Source organism: Lagopus muta, chromosome 2 (assembly GCF_023343835.1).
Source record: "Lagopus muta isolate bLagMut1 chromosome 2, bLagMut1 primary, whole genome shotgun sequence".
Taxonomy (NCBI): domain Eukaryota; kingdom Metazoa; phylum Chordata; class Aves; order Galliformes; family Phasianidae; genus Lagopus; species Lagopus muta.
The window spans coordinates 30,316,542-30,336,923 of NC_064434.1; the positions used below are offsets into that span (position 1 = coordinate 30,316,542).

At 39.2% G+C, this 20,382-nt stretch overlaps 2 protein-coding genes across 5 annotated transcripts in view; both read left to right on the forward strand.

The window, feature by feature from the left end:
• The window catches only part of MYO6 (myosin VI), a 770,453-nt gene that overhangs the window by 580,880 nt on the left and 169,191 nt on the right, over window positions 1-20,382 (forward strand). The window lies entirely within an intron of this gene.
• The window catches only part of SENP6 (SUMO specific peptidase 6), a 70,515-nt gene continuing 59,665 nt past the window's right edge, over window positions 9,533-20,382 (forward strand). For 2 of the 3 annotated variants that reach the window (XM_048935666.1, XM_048935667.1), the window contains exon 1: window positions 9,535-9,783. In XM_048935666.1, the coding sequence (XP_048791623.1) occupies window positions 9,732-9,783 (52 nt within the window). In that variant the 5' untranslated portion in view covers window positions 9,535-9,731. Of the gene's footprint in view, window positions 9,784-20,382 lie in introns of all 3 variants that reach the window. The other variant, XM_048935669.1, reaches the window with a different exon arrangement.

The window sequence follows — 20,382 nt, forward strand, 5'->3', positions numbered from 1 at the left end:
GGACGTTAACCAGGGCTTCACTGTAGATTTTACAAAGAAACTGAATAAGGAAAATGTATGCTACAGCCCAGCTGAGCAAATGGATGGTATTTTTCTAATTTGCTTCAGGAGTATTTCTTTTAATGACATTTCTTGTTTTTCTTCGTTGTGTTATTGTTTTAAAATCCTCTCCAAATTAACTGATTACCATGTGGTTTGCCAGAGTTTTGCATCAATGGTACATAAAATGTTTCCAATTCTAAAAAGCACAATTTTAAGTTATGGTAAATTACCAGGGACATCAACTTAATCCTCTTAATCTAGATCCAGGGAAAAAAAAAAATAATAGGGTTTCATTCTCTTGAACTGCAGTGCCTAAACCAGCATCCAGAATGAGAAACTCAAACTCACGAGTTGGATGCTGAAGTGCTTTCTGCTGTGCCTGTAATGATATATTCTAGGTCCTCTGAGATGGTTCTGTATCAAAAATAACTTCAATGTAAAGTGCAAAATCAATGCTAAAGTGGCCCTAAAGTTTGACTGCCTATTTTGAGTTCCTTGGTACTTCTATGTAGCTGCCTTCTCTGAAAAATAATCCCTTAAAAGTTGAAGAGTATTCCTGTATAGTACTTTTTTAAGAAATATGAAATGTTTCCTCCTCTAATTAACTACCTTTTATATTTTCTATATATCTGGGGAAATAATTGGCGTAACTATAAGCATGCCAAAAATTTACTTGCAACCAGAATTTGTGCTAATGATGATGTTGTAACAGCAGCTTACATGAAATTTTCCTGTAGTATTTATATACATGAAGTACTTCTATGAGCCACGTTGACTTAATTTCCTTTGCAGTCACATATACAATTTTCCAAGTTTTTCTATAGTTAACTTACCTATTAGGCTGAGGTTCTATTTATGGAATAATATAGCACATTCTCTAGCAATATGTCGTCTTTTCTTCAAAAAAAAAAAAGACACAGACACAGGAGGAGACAGTAAGGTTGCTATGGGAACCTTAGCTCTAAATGGTCTGGCTTTTGTTGGCTTAAAATCTCAAACATTGTGTTGCACTGATTATGTTTTTGCTGAGGTTCTTTGCACTGAATATGAAATTTGTTGGATTGCTGTTTCAGTTTTACATATATGTGTGCAACATTTTTAAAAACAAAATGACTTGTGTTAGCTAATGGAAAAAGGACAGAATCTCTCTTTTTATCAAACTGAATTACAGCACTGAAGAAAATATACTCAATAGGGACTAGGTTTTATTCATCTAGTTAAATTTCAGCTATTACTACCCTCAGTTATTCAATATGGCTCATGGATACTAACAAACTAATGTAGAAGAAACAGCAGTGGGAGAGAGCTGCAATAATAGGCAGGAATGGAGTAGCAATTGTCAAAGGAAAGAGTTGGAGAAATCTCTGCTGGAAGCATAGGAGGAGTTTTTGGTACTGGTTTGGGTAGGGGGAAAGAAGCTGAAAATAAAGCTAAATAAAGCTAATAAAGCTAAATAAAAAGAGCCACAGAGAAACATTTTGGGGAATACTGGGAAGAGAGCTTGAACAATGACAGACAGGAAGCGGAGGGATTGCTTTTAGTACAGGAGCCACAGGGAGAACTGAGACAAATGGGTAAAGAGACCCTTGAAAACAGGGTGAGTCTGTCTGCTCAAGGGGAGATGGCAGCAGGTGGGTTGCTGCTAAATAGAGTGATGAGGGCAAAAATGAGACTCCAAAACAAATGTCCCCAATTTGTGAAAATATTGTTAATCATATCCTGTTAATTATAAACCATAAAAACATATTAATATATTTAAACATATTTAGCATATGTGCATATCTCTCCAGAAGTAATGCCTCCTATTTATTTCCATGGAAACCAGAGCAGATACAAAGAGCAAAGTCTCAGTTAGAAAACACTGTTTTTTCAGTGTAGAAGCATTCTATAGCATTAAATATCTTCCCAATACTTTTCTAGAATTGTTATTTGATAATTTTCCTTTTAGAAAGCCGCTTGTAAGTAATGAATGTGATTTAATTTTCCTTTCTTAAATTATATTACTTACTTCTAAAAAGATTATATTTTACTTGTTGAGATTTCCAGAGAACAATTACAACTATTATCCATCCTTATGGTTGGTACATATCTGGAATTTTTATGATGAAAACTGATACAGCACTCTAAAACTTTTCGGTGCTTTAAGCTTCTATACAACAAGACAGCAAATAGAACAGATGTTAGTAGTAGGTATGCTCCACTTTAAATGTCATCATATCATATGGTAAGTAGTTTAAACAGTCTGCTGAAATTTCACATTGTTTTAGCAACCATAAATCCTCAGTCAGAGTACTTCACATCTTCAAACCGATGAATGACTGGAGTTCATATCTCTATTTTGTTTAAAAATGAAGAAGATGGTCCTTATGATCTCAGACCCCTTTGTAGAAATTTGCAGAATTCTGTATATTAAAATAAGTAAATCTAATTTCATGTTGAAGAGTTTGAAGAGTTTTATCAAAAAGAAATAGAGATAATTGTCTTCATAAATATTAAAAGCAACAGCCATTTTCTTCTGACTCTAAATAGACTAAGTAATATGCTTACGCACGTTCATAATATACTTAACTACTGTGTGGACTTCATGCTCCCAGAGAAGGTGAATAACTACCAAAGTAATTCTCATGAAATTTTAACGGAAAAAGGAGTGAAACATCTAAACCAGTCTAATCCACTGGAGGCAGATCACACACCTGTTATGCCCAATGTAGTGAACATCCCCTTCACTCTTGACAAAATCAGAAGTTACATTACTGACATTTTTATGTGACATGGGTGTGTCAAATAAAGGGGTCTCCAGGGATTTCTAGAATGGAGCAACCAACCCAGTGCATTCCAGCCTCTTGGCTTCCTAACAGCTACATGTGACTACTAGAAAAACTTAATCCATAATGGTACCCATTATGAATAATACACCAGTGACAACCAGAGTCATTTAATTTTTATGCATGTAGCTACAGTGATAAGGGATGGCATATACCTGGAATGAATTAATCAGATGGACCCATAGTGAAGACACTGTTATTTATCAAAGAGTGTAAAGGCTTGGAAGATCTTTAAATTTAAACAAGCAAACAAACAAAACAAAAAACCTTGAAATCAGACACTTCATACACTTCATGAACTGGAACAGCATGCTGGCAAATACTTCAGTACTCACTGTGAGTTAGCAAATCTCCTCGCACTGAGATATTTCTGTGTAGTAGAAATGTGAGCACGTGAGGCAACTCCATTTTCTTTAAACTCTCCTGTGTCATGGCCCACGTAACTTCCATCAGTCAAAATTCTCTACTCTCTCATTACTAAGACTTTACTCCATGAACTTATCTTACTTCTGATTTCACAGTGATTTTACATGAACTAATTTGGATATCCATACAACTCTGGAGAAAACTTCATCTTGCTTAGAGCCTTTCAAACATACATCCCATCATTTGACAATTACAGATCACAGAATCACAGGGGTTGGAAGGGACCTCAGGAGGTCATCGAGTCCAACCCCTCCACTGAAGCGGTTCCCTACAGCAGATTGCACAGGTGGGCATCCAGATGGGTTCTGTCTATCTCCAAAGAAGAAGACTCCCCCATCTCTCCAGGCAGTCTGCTTCAGTGCTCCATCATCCTTACCATTAAGAAGTTCTTCTGCATGTCAGTATGGAACTTCCTATGTTCAAGTTTTAGCCCATGGCTCTCTAAATTGCTATGTGTATAACAGCAATTCATGTGGACCTATGTTATTAAAATATACTTCCATTAAACAATGTAAATACTATTTTCAGAAATAGCAACAGACATCCACAACCTTCTGACAGATGAAATAATGCCACCGAATAACATCCTTCCTCTTGTGAGTGAGATGAAAAAGATTGAGAAGAGCAAGGGCTTAAGCTTTGACGCAGATGTCAAGGTCTTCTTATGCATCTCTTGGACTTGTATTCCAATTTCCTGTTCCTGAGAATAAACAGAAAATTCTGATGTCAAAGTACAGTTTTGTCCATCTTCAATGGAATTGTTGGCATACAGGATAACTAGGGAAAAAATGCAAGTGATAATGACTGTAGTAAGACTTTATCCATTGTCCTGTGTGACATCTTAAAACTGAACTAGGAAAAGTGGGCTGAAAAAAATGGGAGTTTTTCAGTGGGCCTGAGAAAGGCACTTGATTCTGTGCTGTTTTGTCCTAGACAGAATTCTGCTAGCATTTTCACTGTCAGACCTCAGGTGTTGTAAGCCCCTAATGTAACAGGATTGAGTTTGTAGCGATCTGGAGCAATTAAGAGAAGTGGTCTAAAACCAGCAAGCTAATATGTAGTGAAGGCAAGTAATCATAGACTTCAGAAGGAGAAATCAAACAAACTACTCCAAAATGAGATATAACTGGCTAGGGAACAACAGAATGGAAAAAGAACAAGAAGTTACACTGGATTACAAATTGATGATGATCTAACTGATTTTGTTGAAAAAGTTTTAGGCTATATTAAGGGGAATTGCAGTATGTCAGAAGCAGATGACAGTCATTCTGCTTTACTCGACTTTAGAGAGACCTACATTAGTACTGTGTCCTGTTTTGAATGTCCCACTTTAAAATGCAGGCAAGTTAAAGGGACTCCAGGGAGAAGATTAAAAATAATAAATTAAGGAAGGCTGAAGGAATTATAGAAGAGATAAGACTGAAAAACATAACTGCTTTCTCCCTGTATATAGAAGTTGCTCAGTGATCTCCAGTTAAGATACAAGAAGAAATTTACTCATAGACAAGATAATTCAGGTTGATACTAGGGAAAAACATCATTTGTGGATACTGAAGATTGATCATAAACTGAGTTTTTAAAGGTATGCACCAGAGACAACGTAACAACAGACCTAGCTGTCTGCAGGAGGTCAAACTAAATGGTCCCTTTACATCTTTCAAATCCTTATTGTGTGGATTCTGTTCTTTGCAGTGTAGCTGTTGCCACGTGTATTTTTACTGGTTCCACTCCACAGATGAGACTGAATACACTAAAACCACTGAGGTACACAGACAGGAACATCCATCATCACAGTCCAGATCTCTCATCAATTTTCTGCAGTGGGAACAGATTTTGGAGGTTCTTATGAGAGGGAAATTTGTTAGAAAGAAATTCAGTGCTTTTGCCAGCATCATATGAACACTTACACTGATCATGGGTAGGATGTAGTGATTTTTTTTTGCTTTGCTTTTATTCTGATTATGACACAACCCCTTGTACACAAACCTGCTTTTTTGTTGCTTTTTAATATGTATTTCTGCTTGTATGCATACAGGTTAATATTTGATGTTTTATGTGTCCTGGATGTAGTTTAATTTTAGAAACACAATTAAGATGCATATAGAAGTTACCTACATATAATACATACCATTTGGGGAAAGACTGCCTTAATTGCTCTGAAACACAAGTATTCTTAAAGCCTTATGGAAATGGGCATCTCAAACAGGCAGAGGAAAGGTGATCTTCCCCCAACATGTGTGATCCTGCTGAAACAATTTCAATTACATATTTTCTGTTTCTGACACATATTTGTTTAAATTGGATAGCTTTACCAACTTAAAAACCTTGAGATTAATTTTGAAGCATCTCTGATGATTTCAGCTGCAAGTCAGCAATTACTTTTCTAAAGGGTGAGACCATTAGAAAAAAAGACCATCAGCAAGCCTTGCTTTGTTAAATGACAATGAAGTACTTTTATTTCCATGTGCAATTGTGAGATTTTTGTGTAACTTAACATGAAGAAAGATTCCATATTTATTAAATGTGCTTAAAACTACCTTAAACTTGACTTGGGCACATACTTTTGATTTGAAAAGCAGGAGATTAGAGACAGGATCTGACATTGTACATGTATACAAAGTGTGTTTTGGATGTGGGATGTTTTTGGATGCCTTACGTGCTTTCATTTTTACTACGTTAAATTTTTCTATAATTTTGTTTTCCTGATTACGTAGTCTTTGTTTTTTATTTTTCATGACACAGTTGCATCCATTATTTTCTTCTTCTTCTGCATGACTCCATACATAAGTTTGAAATCACTGCCTTCCATAAAGTTTCCCTTTTGCTCACAATCACAGCTCTGGCTTAGGAGAGGTACTGTTTCGCAGTAGCTGTGCACGGTTCTGGGCTGTGCACCACACTCCTGTTTTCTTCTAGAAAAATATGACCATCCAGATGTAACCCAGACCTTCCACAAAGTAAGGTTGTTTCCTGAAGCCCTTTACTGAGGCTGATGATGCTGCGCATACTTTTCCATCGGTCTTTTATATCTGTAACTCTCACTTTGATGCTGAACGAGTCGTAACTTTTTTTGGTCCAATACATCTGCTTGATCTCAGAGAACTTAAATTTAAGGAAAAATTGTTTCTCTCTGAATGATTATAATGCAGTAATGGCTAAGAAGGTACAGCAGGTATTTAAGCAAAAGCCACAGCAATGAATAGCTAGATTTTTCTTTTCAAAATACTCATGACACTAACAGAAAATCTAATAGATGTTCATTATGGTTAATCTGCAAGAACACAACCTTGCATTTTGAGATAGGCTGATCAGATTTGAAAGATTTAAGAAGACATTTCAGACTAAGTCCTGATGATCACAGCCCATACTTATTTACTATTTACTCAACAAACTATCTATAATGTCAAAATTTAAGAAAAACTTATCTTGATGCATTATCCTAGGCAAGGGGTACTTTTCCATCTGGGAATATTCTGGAAGAGTAAATATATCTGATTTTGCTTTAAAAATGCATAGGGGAAAATAGGCATCAGGTCATAAAGATAGAAGGAAAATATATATTTAATAGAGGAAATAGATGGTGCATCAATAATACGTTCAAAGAACTGTTCCAAAAGCAGCAGTGGAAAACAATGAAACATAATTCAGTCCATAATCATTATTTTCTAAATGGCATTACTGTTAAAAAACTTAAATTTGTAGTCTGCAAAATGGGTTTGTGGACTGTACATTACAAAGATTTGATTCAGAGTACCTATAAATCCTCTAAAATGTCTATATTTGATTTATGTAACAGTAAAACAAAATAAGTAATGCATACAGCCAGAACTATAGAAGCTGCAAAAATGTAACCCTGATTCTATTTTCTTAAGTGAGGAAATAGAGTTCCAAGGGGTAATGTTCCCTGTTCTGTTGGCTAATCTTACAAAGCTATAGCTAAAATAAGAATTAATTGGGAAAGAATTAGAAATATAAAGAAGAAAAACACGTTTTTGTCATTTCACTACTAAGTCATCTAATTTGTATTTATTAATACAAGTTTTAATGCGGGAAGACAAGGAAAAATGAGATTTGTGAGATGAAATAAAAATCCATCTTCACCTAAGGTGGTAATCAGCTTTTCACTCTATGCAGTGCTGTGACAATAGAGCAATGCAGATGTAAATGTTTGTAAATTCAGGATCTTGGTGTGAGTGTTTGTAAATCCATACTTGAAATAGTCAGCTTGTAGGGGCTGCTAGAAGCCAGGAAGTAATGAGCTGCTCCATTTTGTTCCTGGGTTCTTAGAGAACTAACATTTGGACTGAAAAAAACCACTGTAAATTCTGTATGATTTTCATCAGCAGGGATAGGAATGCTCATTTCCTTATTGCTCACTCAGTCAGTTCTTATACATGACAAAATCCTATGGTTCCAACCAGAGTTAGGAGGCTGGTGGAAAGGCTTGGCTCATCAGTATGGCGCACCCCCCAGATACTTTGCAAACAAACAACAAACAACCAAACCAACAAAGCTGAGCATAATAAAATAACTTAAAAAAGCTTCATGGAATAAAAGGAGAGAAAGATTTTACTGCATACTAGCTGCTTGTATCCTATTAAAAGAAAGGGGAAAAAAAAAACCAACACAAAGAACAAAACCAAACAGAATATCGCAATGAGATGTAATTTGAGAGCTCTTCTAAAATCAACTCTGCAGCCAGATTAATATTGATAATTTCTTCTATTGCTATTTATACTTTGATCTTTTAATGTTAGGTTTCTAGTACGCACATATGGTCTTCTGCTTTTTTAATCTATAATTAGCTTGCACTGAATTTTCCTAATCTATTTCCATCTAATTTTGTTACTAATGAAAGCGGGATATTTTGTGATACTTCTCTTATGAAAAGTCATTTTTTCCACATCTAAATATGTTGAGAATGGAGAAGTGTAAATGTGGCAGCACTGATACAGGTTGTGGAATTCTTATTTCAGTATTTTTATTTTCATTATTTTATTTATTAGCTCTGGCAACACAGCATTCAGGGAGCAGTCTGATATCTTTCAGGTCTTACAGGGCACCTCTGTGCTTTTAGTTGTTTTTCTGCATTTCTTTCTCATGTCCAAACTAAGCACTCTCCTTTACGTGTCTTTAAGCACATGGGCTTATGGTTGCTATGTGTATAGAAACCTCAGGAATGAAAATAATTGAGAAATCTTGCAGTCTTCCTTTGTCTAACTTTTAATCTTCAGAAGCGCTAGGCACGTGAACTCAACCTAGTTTAGGATTTCATTGGGTGTACGTACTCTTTAAGTTTCATCAGTTGTGGAAGCTTGCTTTTCAGTAATTGGTCATAAAAATTCCTCATTTCTGCAGTAAAGGTAGTATTAATGAAATGCCAGCATTAGGAACTTGTGAAATAAAGCTACCTCTGGTATCTCTGGTTTTTGAGAGTTCTAAATGGTCAGAACGTACCTTCTGGTTTTTAAAAACTGTGCATGTGGTAGCTAAGTATCCTGGGAAAGTATTTTAGAAGTATCCTTTTTAAAATATAAATATCTACACGTTAGAAAACAAGTGTATTTTTATTTATTTATATTTATTGTAAAAATCACATACATCTCAGGCCATGACTTGCAGTTTCTGTGCAGTTGCCTTGCCAACGCCGTGCTTTTTGCAGAATCCCAGTTTTACATTTAAACGTAACTTGGCCACGAGAAAGCCGACAGACAACGGTCCGTCAGACCTTTGTGGCCCGCTGCCGTATTGTGCCCGAGCAGGGGAAGCCAGCAGGGCCCCGTCCTGCGCACTGAGCTCCCTGCTTCTTGAAAGTTCATTCATTTTACGCAGTCCGATCCACCTCCTCACCTCCAAAAAGCTGCCGCCTCCTATCTGATAGGGGGGAGCGCGGACCTGAGCCGTTACCGGGCGCAGCCCTACTGCGGCCATTTTATCGCCCGGGGGCCGGGGTACGCCGGCGGCCCCGCTCCGCCCGGGGACGGGCGAGCCAGGGTTCCGGGGAGGCCCCGCCGCGCCGTTCATGGAGGAGAGGGGCGGCAGCGCAGCGCGCACCGCTTCCTCGTCCTCCCCCTCGGCTCGGAGGCGCCTCCGGCGGAGCCCCGGCCAGGCCCGTCTCCCTTCGCCGGGCGCCACCGGCCGCCGCGGGGCCGGGCCCGGCCGGCATCGGCGCGGGGGGCTGCGACGGGCGGGCAGGGTGAGGGAGGAGCGGGCGCGCCGCCGCCGCCGCTTTCTCCTGCGCGGGGCCGGAAGGCAGCGCGGCCCGGGCAGCCGTGCGCGCCGTGCGGGAGGAGGGCCGGGCCTCGGCGTCGCCGCCGCTGCGGGTCAGGCAGCCTTCCGCAGTGGGGGTGGGTGAGCGGCGGAGCGCGCAGGCCGGGGGAAGGGCCAGGCCCCGCCGCCTCGCTGGGCGATGGAGTGAGGCAGCGCGGCTCGAGGAAGATGGCCGGTGGCGGCGGCGGCGGCGGCTGCAGAGACAGCTTGTTTCTGGAAGGTGCGTGCACGGCTGGCAGGGGGAGAGCGGCCCGTGGGCCGCCTTTCCTTCTGGCAACCGGCGAGGGGCACGATACGGACTGGGGGACGGGGGAGGCGAGCGTGTGTGTGTGTGCGCATCGGGGGGGAGGAACGGGTCCCCTTGGGGGGACGACGACAATGAGAGGTGCCTCGGTGGCGTGGGGGAAGGGTGGGTGCCGTGGAGGGTGGCTTCGTTTGGTAAAAAGAGACCTGCTTCGGGGGAGGGCTTAGCGAGGGGGATTTGATTTCTGGTTCTTTCTTTCTTTCTGTATTTTTCGGGGACGGTGGGAGCGTGGCGCTCTGCTGCCGGGGCAGAGCGCGGTCGGGGCCGGGCGCAGCGCGGCCGGGCGGGCGGCGGGAGCGGCCGCGGGAGGGCGGGGGCTGCCGGGCCGGCAAGGTTAGCGCGAGGTGAGGGCAGCGCCGCCCGGGCGGCATTGCCTGCCGTGCTGCTGCCGGGCCCCGGCCTGGGCTGAGCCCGTTCCCCCCACCGTACGGCTGGTCCGCTTCTGAATCGCTAGCGTAAAGGCCCACGTGGGGCTGAGGTTAATTTGGGGAGGGGGTCTCTTTATTCTTACGTTTGTTTTACAAGCCCGACGATGAATCTGTCAGCTGCAAATGAAAGGAACCTTTAGCGGTTGTGAAGCCTTGCATAATTTTTTTTTAATTTGCAAGGGTTTGTTTTTTGTTTTTTTTTTTCTCTGTAAAGCTCTTAATTGTAGTGTAAAAAGTCTGCTGAAATTCGAATATGTTTAATTGTTGAATCTTCACAGTTTAACCCATGGGAAAGAAAATATTATTGCAGTCTCTCAAAATTGCAGTAAGCGCGTAGCTGATCGACACAGGCTGATAGCTGCTCAGTTTTTACCATAGTGATAGGTAAAAAAAATATATTGATGAAATAGACTGTTTCTCATGAGTATATTTCAAGTCAGATCTAAGTTTAGCAGTTGAGATTTTGTGTGCCTGTATTGATAGGTATTGTCCTTCACAGCCTTTATCTTCCTGAGGGATGTTGAATTTTGTTCTTTTATTACTAGAGGTTCTGGATTGGAATTTCTGCATAAATAAAACAGTATCTGTTCTTCTGAATAATTGGTCTGAAGTTCCAATGTTCAGAAACCCCTGATCAGTAACTACCATTCTGTTACCTTACTTCTGCCTTTAAAGCGTTTGATGGTGAAACACAGGTGCTCCATTGCAGGCACTGCATTTTTCTTCTGAACTCTCTCCATTGAATACCGTGAAGATGGTGTGCTGCTAAAAGTGTCACAAAGATGTTCAGTTGCTGTCTCCCCTGTGCACCTTGCATGCATACTGGTTAGGCAGTTGCTCACAGACAATAAGCTCCATACTCGGTATCCACATTTCTTATTTTTGAGGTCATATTTCAGTAGCAGTTACCAGCATGACACTGGGTAGCATCCTCCTTGGAAGTTTCAGTATTGCATGACTGATGGACAGGGTAATCAATCAGTTCTGTGTTTCCTTGTTATTTGGGGTCATGTTAATTTTAGCACTAATGGCATGATTGGGTACAAAACCTGAGAATGTGTGGGTGCGTTTGCATGTGTGTGTTAGGAATCCTGTGTGAAGAAAACCTAATGTGGACAGTGAGTCCACATCTTAGTCTATGTATTTCATAGACTCCAGTGTATGCAGAAATCTGCAAAAGCAGCAAGCAGCAATTGCTTATGTGATGTTTTTTGGAAGGTTGGGAGAGGGAGAACTGAGAATTCCTCTGTAAATCTCTGCCATTAATGTGCAGAACAAATGAGTTAGGTACCAAATGCAGTTGTGTCAACTGTAATTGAACTCAATCTAATAGAAATACGTGTCTCTCTGTATTTGTATATATACATAGAAAGAAAATTCTGATGCTGTCGAACTTGTGTTGACTATCAATCTGACTTAAAATAAACATGCAGTTAAAATAAATTATTCCTTCCAAGAATGATATTCAGAATTTTGGTTTGGATAACAACTGTCCAGTAAGATACTACTTCTTTTTCTTACTTAGTGTAATAGACATTACTGTGAAGAAATGTGGTTGTCATTCTGTTGTCAAAGTGTTTCCTTTTAATATTTTTATTGTTTCATTCTCCAATAAAAACAAAGTAATCTTTCTGGAAGGGTGTTCCTTGACTGATTTATCTGCTGTCTTTCTGGTAACACTGTTCTTCACTGGTGTGATTCATACAGATATTCATTTTGGCCAGTTTTTCCATATTATTATGCTGTATGTTGTACAGACTGTCTTATGGAAGTTGTGAAAAAGGTCCCTAGAATGATAATGTCTGTCTCTTTAAAGCTGAGTTCGCTATCTTTCTGCAGTAGTGCTCCTAGTTTTTAGTATTGATAATTGATATTGATATTGTATATGTTGGTATATTTAAGTTGCATGTTTACTTTCTTTGAAATGTTGAGACACTGAACATTCAGAAGAACTGAGAGTACCAAATTTAAGCTTGCTTGGAATTAGAATTACTAAAACTTTTTCCTTGTTCTGGATTTACTTTCCTCCAGTAAGTTTTAGCCATGGGAAGAAAGTGCAGCAATTTACGCTAACAAAGTAGGCCCCATGCATGGGAGTTCTTTCCTGTTTTGGAGGACTAGAAATTTGGTGAACAGAGATTTACATCTGCATCAATTCATGTGCTTTTGATAGACATAAAATGTAATGCAAGGATTGACAAATCCGTTTAGATTTAGGGTAGGGAAATGTTCAGTGCTTGCTGTAGGAGTGGAGAGTACTATTGATTATTTCCCCTGTGGAAAAATTTGGGGAACTGTGTTTTATTCTGCCGCTTTGGATGTTATTGAGCTGCGAGGAAATTGCCTGTTACCTATTACAGAAACATGGAGAAACTTTAAGGCTGGAGAACAAGAAATGATGAACTCTTTAAAGTATTCCTAAACACGTTTATTTTGCAGAAGAAACGAAAATGCTTTTATTCCTTCCTGTTTTCTTTTTTCAGTCTCCTAGTAGTTAAAATAGTGATACCAAGAGCTGATTTTCTGTTAAGTTTCTGTTTGAGGACCTCCTCTCTAAGGAATGTGGCCAGTCACTACCTTCAGAGCTGCTGAGAGACTTTGGTGCAGCCATGACAGGAATTTGCACAATTTTCATTCCATTTTCTTGGCTACAAGTTTCCTAATGGCAATAGAGAAAACTACTTGGATAACCCATTAGCAGCAGCAGCAGCTGAAGCTTCAGTTGTCTGAGGAATCCAGAAAGCTGCTTGGTTTTTCATTCATCTCACATGTTAAGAACTGTATTCTGAAAATCAGAGGCTGCGGGCTTGTGTGTTGTCTTAAGGGAAGCTGGGATTCTGAAGCAGCACAGAAACACACAGTCTGTGTATATGACTGTATAGACAGAGTGCTGCCACTTGAAGCGGCCGTCAGCCTTTCCTGCTTTTTCATTATTTTTATCTTTGTGTGAAATATCTGATGATAATAACACGAATTAGGATGGCAGAGCAGAGTTCCTATTTAGGTAGAATACTTGAAAATTTTTTACCTGCTATGACTGTTCTCTTATTTATTTTCTCTGGATTGTGAAATTATGTCTGAAGCGTCTCCACTGCCATCTCTGACGCTTTTTTATGACTTCATGGAGATAGGTATTAACTTGGAACTGGAGGAAGATCATTCATTTTCTTCCATGTCTTTTTCAGAATCTGAACTACTTCATGCTGTTGGTCTCCATCAGCTCAATCAGTGTCTGAATATGTTCTGTTCTTGTTTGTTTTTTTTTGTTGTTGTTGGTTTGGTTTGGTTTGGTTTTTTGGTTTTTTGTTTTTGTTTTTTTTGAGAATGGTTTTCTACCTGAAAGTGAGGAATTCATGATGCTGATGCCTTTCTTATGTCTCCCTGTCCTCAGTCCCATTCAGAGTTTCTTTATGGCACCGTGTATGTCTCTTTGTTGTTTCGCTGTTCCTTGCAAGGCTTTTAAGAACAGGAAACCTCGTTCACTTAAGTAATATTATCTGCTAGTAATGATCTTCATCCCACTGGTTGAGAATTCTCTCAGCAAAATTAAATTGAAACTGTCTCCACACTGTCTTATTTTTTGTATGTATCAATCTAATGTGACTGATAAGTGGCACAAAATATTAATAAAAAGATGAACTGCTTCTTAAAGCATTTAAAGAGATAGTAAAAGAACCCTTCATTTATCTATTAGTGCTCTATAAAAACACGCTGTAATGCACTTGGTAGCACATTCTAAAATAATATCCTGTGCCTAGTTCTGCTTCCACATAATGCCCTTCCTTTAATTTGGAGATGGGATTTTAGGAGCCCAGACTTGTCCTCAGCTTTCTGAATTGGAAAGTACCTCTGTGCAGTTTTCTGTTTTACTTTGTTTCTTTTTGGTTGTGTTGTTTTGTGTGTGTGTGTTTGTTTGTTTGTTTTTGTGATGGGAGCATCTGTTATTTGGTGTAAGAGAAGCTGCCTTGCGCAGGAGGCTTCATCTGCTTTTGTTGGGTTTTTTGGGGAGGTTTGATAGGAAAGCATTAGTCTGCCCTCAGAGAAGGTATAGAAATTCTGTCTTTCTGTGAAGGAAAAAAAAAACCACCACATGGGAATGTGCCTAAAAGAGATCTTTGCTCTCTTCTGTGTGTAAGTGCAACTGTAAAAATAATAGCAATGATATAATGATATCATCAGTATGGGACGTGGTGGCTAGGTTGATGTGAATGGGAGTGGTTAGGTACTGGAACAAGTAGTGCATTTATCCTGGAAGTTTTCAAGAAAAGTGTAGGTGTGGCACTGAGCTTTGTGGGTTAGTGGGCAAGGTGGTGATGGGTTGATGGTTGGACTAGGTGATCTTAGTGGTCTCATCCAACCTTAATGATTCTGTGAAGGATAAATCAACGTTTTGCATATACCTTTTTTGCACAAATACTTTTTTAATAAGCCTATATGGGTATTCTAATGTTTTGCTTCCTGTTTTTGTACAAGGACAAAAAACAGTGGATTATTATTGTTGTGTTTTCAACAACTGTTGTTGTTTTTTGGTTATTTTTTTTTCTTTTTTTTCTATTGTTTCTAACACATTATGCATGGATTTCAATATAGTATCAGCCTTTTTTTTCTATAGAGCTTTAGCTGTGGCTGTAGTTGAGATAACTGAGGGATGTCCAACTACCTTGTGCTGTAGCATATCCTATAAAGTGAAACTAATCACCAAACTCAACTTGTTGCTTTCAAATATTGCTTTATGAATGAGGGATTGTTGGTGGTTTTTGTTTTGTTTTGTTTTGTTTTGTGAGTCATTGGTCATCATTTTGTCTCCTTCCTTTTCACTGATATCTTTTGAAGCCTTTTGTTTGCAGAGGTAAATAGCAAGAAACTTTGTGAAACTTGCGCACTTTCCTAAAAGTGAGAAATCAGAAATCAATATCTTTGAAGCAAAAGTTTTCAGTGCTTCCTCAGCATGGCTCATTTTGCTACTAAGTGATGTTGGATGCTGGCTGAGCAGTCAGGGTTAGAGTGGCTGGAGGGCTCGATGTGCAGGTCAGGGTGTGCATGTGCATATGTGTGTGCACGGCAGAAAGGAGTGAAAGAACGTGCATGAAAGCTGAAGATACTGCAGGTGGCTGAGAAAACAAGATTAAAAATGGAGATATTCTAGCAGAGGAGGCTGTAGAGGTATAGGGGACAACTAGAGGGCAAGTATAATTATTCTCTTACTTATTCTAGAAGATACTTCCATTGGGAGAAACAGAGGCTTGGAATATTTCTTGACCTCAATTTTATTGCCTGTATGGTTTAAAGTTTGAGTATTTTTTTAAGGTAGGATTGTGTTTCATAGGTTGAAATCTCCCTGATGCTCTCTGTTGGTTCTTGCTTAAGTAAAAAATGTATTTTTATTATCTTCGTCTTATTTATTTTTTTATGTCTTAAGCTTTCTGTTATTGTTTTCAGCAGCAGAGAATGTGTAGTATTTTTAGGTTATACTGTTCTTAAGCTGTGAAGTCAAAGTTGGTGTCTTGTGTTTGCAGATTGGGTGCTTGCTAATGCTATGGTCAGAAGAGTAAATGGCACTTGCCTTCATAGGTGCTGTGCAGCCCATGTTGATAGATACACAAATAATTACCAAGTAATATCTATTTTTTTCATCAAAAATATAGGCTAAAAGATGGTTTTGATTCTGCTTCTGAGGCCAATAAAATTCGTGGCATTTAGGCAGTGTGGCAAAGATAACGAGGTATTACTCAGTGATTTAAAATCAAATGATATCAAATTAAATCATTGCCTGATTTGGTCACACAAATTAGGCAGTAGCTCCTACAATGATGGGCTGAGGTGAGGGAGTTTGAACTCTTCAGCTTGGAGAAGGCTCTGGGGGGACCTCACCATGGCCTTCCAGTACCTGAAGGAGGCCTACAGGAAAGTAGCAGAATGAGGGGATTTTAAGCTGGAAGAGCATAGATTTAGAGTAGATACTAGGAAGAAATTCTTTACTGCAAGAGTGGTGAGACACTGTAACAGGTTGCCCAGAGAGGTTATGAATGCCTCCTCCCTAGAGGTGTTCAAGGTCAGGCTGGATGGGGCTTTGAGCAACCTGGTCTAGAAGGAGGTGTCCCTGCTTATAGCAGGGCACTGGAACTAGGTGACCTTAAAGATCTTTTCCAGCCCAAACCATTCTGTGATTCTAGGATGGAAACTTTTCTTCTCAGAACTGTGCACTTTCGAACTAGAACTTAGTTTATTAGTGTGTACACTAATTCATGAGATGCCTTTTGAGTACTTTAAACAGATTGGAGTAAAACTGCTGTATACTTACTTGATTTTCTTGTGCTGTGTTTTCTCCCTGAATCAGACTGGGGATTTTGCCAAATGGGATTCAATCTCTGAATTAGTGTGTAGTATAAATCAGAATACAGAACAGCTAATGGTTATTTTGGTACTATAACTAACAGAAATGATGAAGAGCAAATAACTTGAAGTTGTTTTTTACTTTTATTTATGGTATAATATCCGCTAGATGTTAAATAAAGCTTTGGCAATGCTGTTATTTGAATAACTTTTCTTTACAAGTAATCTGTGGAAAGAATTATGTCCTAATAGTATATGGGGATAGTTAGTTATTAAAATGATGGTCGTAAAAGCATGAATACCGATGTCTCGTGGTTAATGTAAACTAGCAATCTGCAGCTCACAGATATCAAATGTGCAAATAATTCTTTCAGAATAAACTATCCAGAGGACAGCGAGGTGATTGCAGTGTGGTGCTGTTGTCTCATACGGAGTGATGATAAATTGTGCGTGTGGATTTCCTGAAGCAGTGAGCTATGACATGGCTGCTTTTATCTTATGGTGCTGCAGCTCCATTTTGAATGTAAAGCTGCATGCCAACTATTTATTGGTTCTCTTTGCAAGGCTTAGCATTGTTAACTGGTTTAGGCACAGGGAGGACTAACAGAATGTTTTAAACTGATTACAGAACATACCGCAGCTGTGCTGCTCTGAGGGCTCCCTGCCACAGGTGGGGGAGATCAGCTGCTCCTTCCCCTCTGACCTTGTCCATGGTTCAGTCTTGTGCTGCATCTCAAACTCCACTCCTGGGACTCACCACTGTATTGCCAAAGAGGTGAAGCTTGTTGTTGGGTACTGTCTTGCCAGACTGTGCTTTGCCAAAACTCTGAATTGGCTCACTGAAGGGGAACATATGGGGTAGGATACTGGGTGGGCTTGGGGAGAGCAGACAGCCCCTGGGTGTGAGAGGTGTAGGATGTGCCTCCTTTGTCTCTAGTGAGTGTAAATTCAACTTAGGATGCAGTACTTAAATTCATCTTCAGAATTAATTCTCTTGTGCAACATCAGCTTTACTCTGCCCAGGAAAACTCAATTATTTTAAATAACAGGTTAAGTTCTGCGTAGAACTAGTTTATGGTGAAGGCTGGAGACTGGAAGGAGTAAGTTATCAGGATCAGGAAGCTGTGGTTATTCTTCCTGCATTGGTCAGCCGGCCTTTAAAAAATTTTTGTTTAATGAGGAAGCGCTACATGATGTAAGGACACTTTCCTGAGTGCTTGTCCAAGTCCTATAAATGAATAATTTGGAGTGAAAGGCACTAAGTGTAGGGTATCTTTCTGTGGTTAAATCTTGAATGATTGTAAGTAAAGAATGGTAATCATCCAGAAACTGTGCAGGCCTTCCTGTTTTGTTTGTTTTCAAACTGCTGGAGTTGGAGCAAACTCCCTGGTGTGTGTATGTGTGTGTGTGTGTGCGCGCGCACATTTAGTAAAACTTGCCACAAAGATTTTTGGGAATGATAAATGCTAATAGTGTTTGGTTGTTACAGTAAAACATCATGCTGTGTGACATGATTAATATTATTTAATCTTAGAAATTTATGTCTGTAAGAAACAGCTGCAAAAATATTTATTTTCATGAGATTGTTTTTGTCTAGTGCCATAAAGTTATTTCTTTTACACAAAAATTCATCCTACTGCTGTATTTTTATTAAAGTTGTAGGATATAATGTGGTGTTTGTTTGGCATATCCCATTTTTATGGCTTGTGTAACAAGATATGAATATCTCCCTGATGATAGAATTTAATATGACAGACTAACAGAAAGATTATTCAAGAGCCCATTAGATGAGAATTCAAACTATGCAGGGGATGGAAGGTTTCATGTTTGCAGTTGCTTTTGTAAATTCTGAGGCTCACATCTAGAAACACTGCCGTCCATTGTAATTTTATTTCTACCAGGGCTCACTGCTCAAAACACAATTTTAAGATCATTTACAATTAAAACAAGCTTTTGAAAGTAGACTTCTGAGTTTCTCTGATCTGGGTTATTATGGCTACATTTACCTAACATGGCGGGCTAATAAACTTTTAAACAAGATTACTGGATACTGCTGTAAGGGAAATATGTGATCTCAGAATCTCTACCTGCTGGATAGCAGAGAAAAATCCCTGCCATGAATGCAGTCAGAAAGTTCCTTCTCATCAAGCAAAGTGTTACCTGGAGAAGATGCTGCTCCTTGCTTGGAAGAACGGCTTGTAATGAAAAGGAGATGGGAACTCAGAGCAGTTTCATAGGTCTGGACAGGTTTTGGATGGAGGCGACTGTGGGTTTAGTATTTAGCTGAAGATGGCTCCACCCTATCTCCAGCTGCAGGATAGTAGTTTGAAAGCTTGAGCGTTTTGCTTCATCTGTCTTTTGAGTGGTATTTCTTGAAAAGCAAGTTCAGAACTGGATGCAGTTAGCAAGCTGGCAAGTGTTACTTTGTTTTTTGTTTTTTCTTCCCTTTTTTTTTTTTAATTACTTAATCAGTGGTTTTCAGTTGTTCATGGCCTTTGAAAGTAATTATTGAGAAAATGTTTGTTCTTCCAGGGATATTAAAGGTAGAGTCTGTTTTGTTTTTTAGCTGTTTAAAAAAGAAGTCTATGTAATGAATTTTAGCATGCTGTGGTTTTGTTAACAGTTGGTGCTCCTGAAATTTAGCATGATTAGATCTGGAACTTTAATACTTCTATTACAAAAATAATGTAATACAAACATATTTACAGACATATTACTATTTTCTTCACATTTTATTTAAACTTTGTGGGATGGGATTCAGTAAAGATTCAGTAAAGATACTGGAGATACAGGAGCGGAATGTCTAGTGTTAAAATGTAGCCAGTGGAGCCTACTGAACATTTTCAATTGACCAGCCGACTGCTGAGCTGCTCTCTGATTCCTTTGACTCACAGCTCTGATTATCTCTGATTGCAAAGGCAGTTTAACTCTTAGCAGTTCCCACATGTGAGGCCATAATGTATAGCCTGCAAGTCTTTGTTTTAGCAGTTTGCAGTAGGACCAGGCCTTCCTAGCTGCTGGATGCTGCTCAGAGCGACAGTCCTGCTGCCCCTCCCACTGACAGCTTTCCTTGTGTCAGCGCTGGCGCTTCCAGCACTTCACCTCAAGTTGAGCTAAATGGGCAGAAAACTAATTTTAGATGGATAGAAGAGTGTTGGTGGAGCTAGTCTGCATTACCTTTCAGCTGTATCAGCAATCTAGTCCAGCTCACTGCCCTCACAAATAAGGGGGAAAAAAAGATGATCTTTGGCCTGTACAGAAAGGCAAGTGCAAATTGTTCCCACAGCTTAGAGTTTAAAGAACTCTTTCATCCTCCTTTCATGCTTTCCTTACTCAGATTTTTTTTCTTAAGGTGCACCTTTTCATTTGAATAAATTACTGGAGTTTTCTTTATTGTTGAGCATTCTTTGTATGCTTCTGTTGTTGTTGTTATCTGGGGGAATTTTGAAGAATTGACAGCATCGAAGAAGCATCTAGTTTTGTTTTTTATTTCTCCTTTACTTACATCATAGAGTTCCTTTCATACCTTTACATGTTATTTTTTTTTTCTCACAGAAACATTCTGGACACTTTTTTTTTTTTTTTTTTTTTTTTTTTTTAATATAGGGGAATTTTTCCAGATACTCTGGAAAAGTAACGTAAAGTTTCTTACTTCATTTTGCTTATCTTAAAAAAACTCTTCCAGTGTTAACAATGATCATGTATGATTGGTATCACATACTGACCTGCCACAGAAATTGTGTTCTGAAATTCT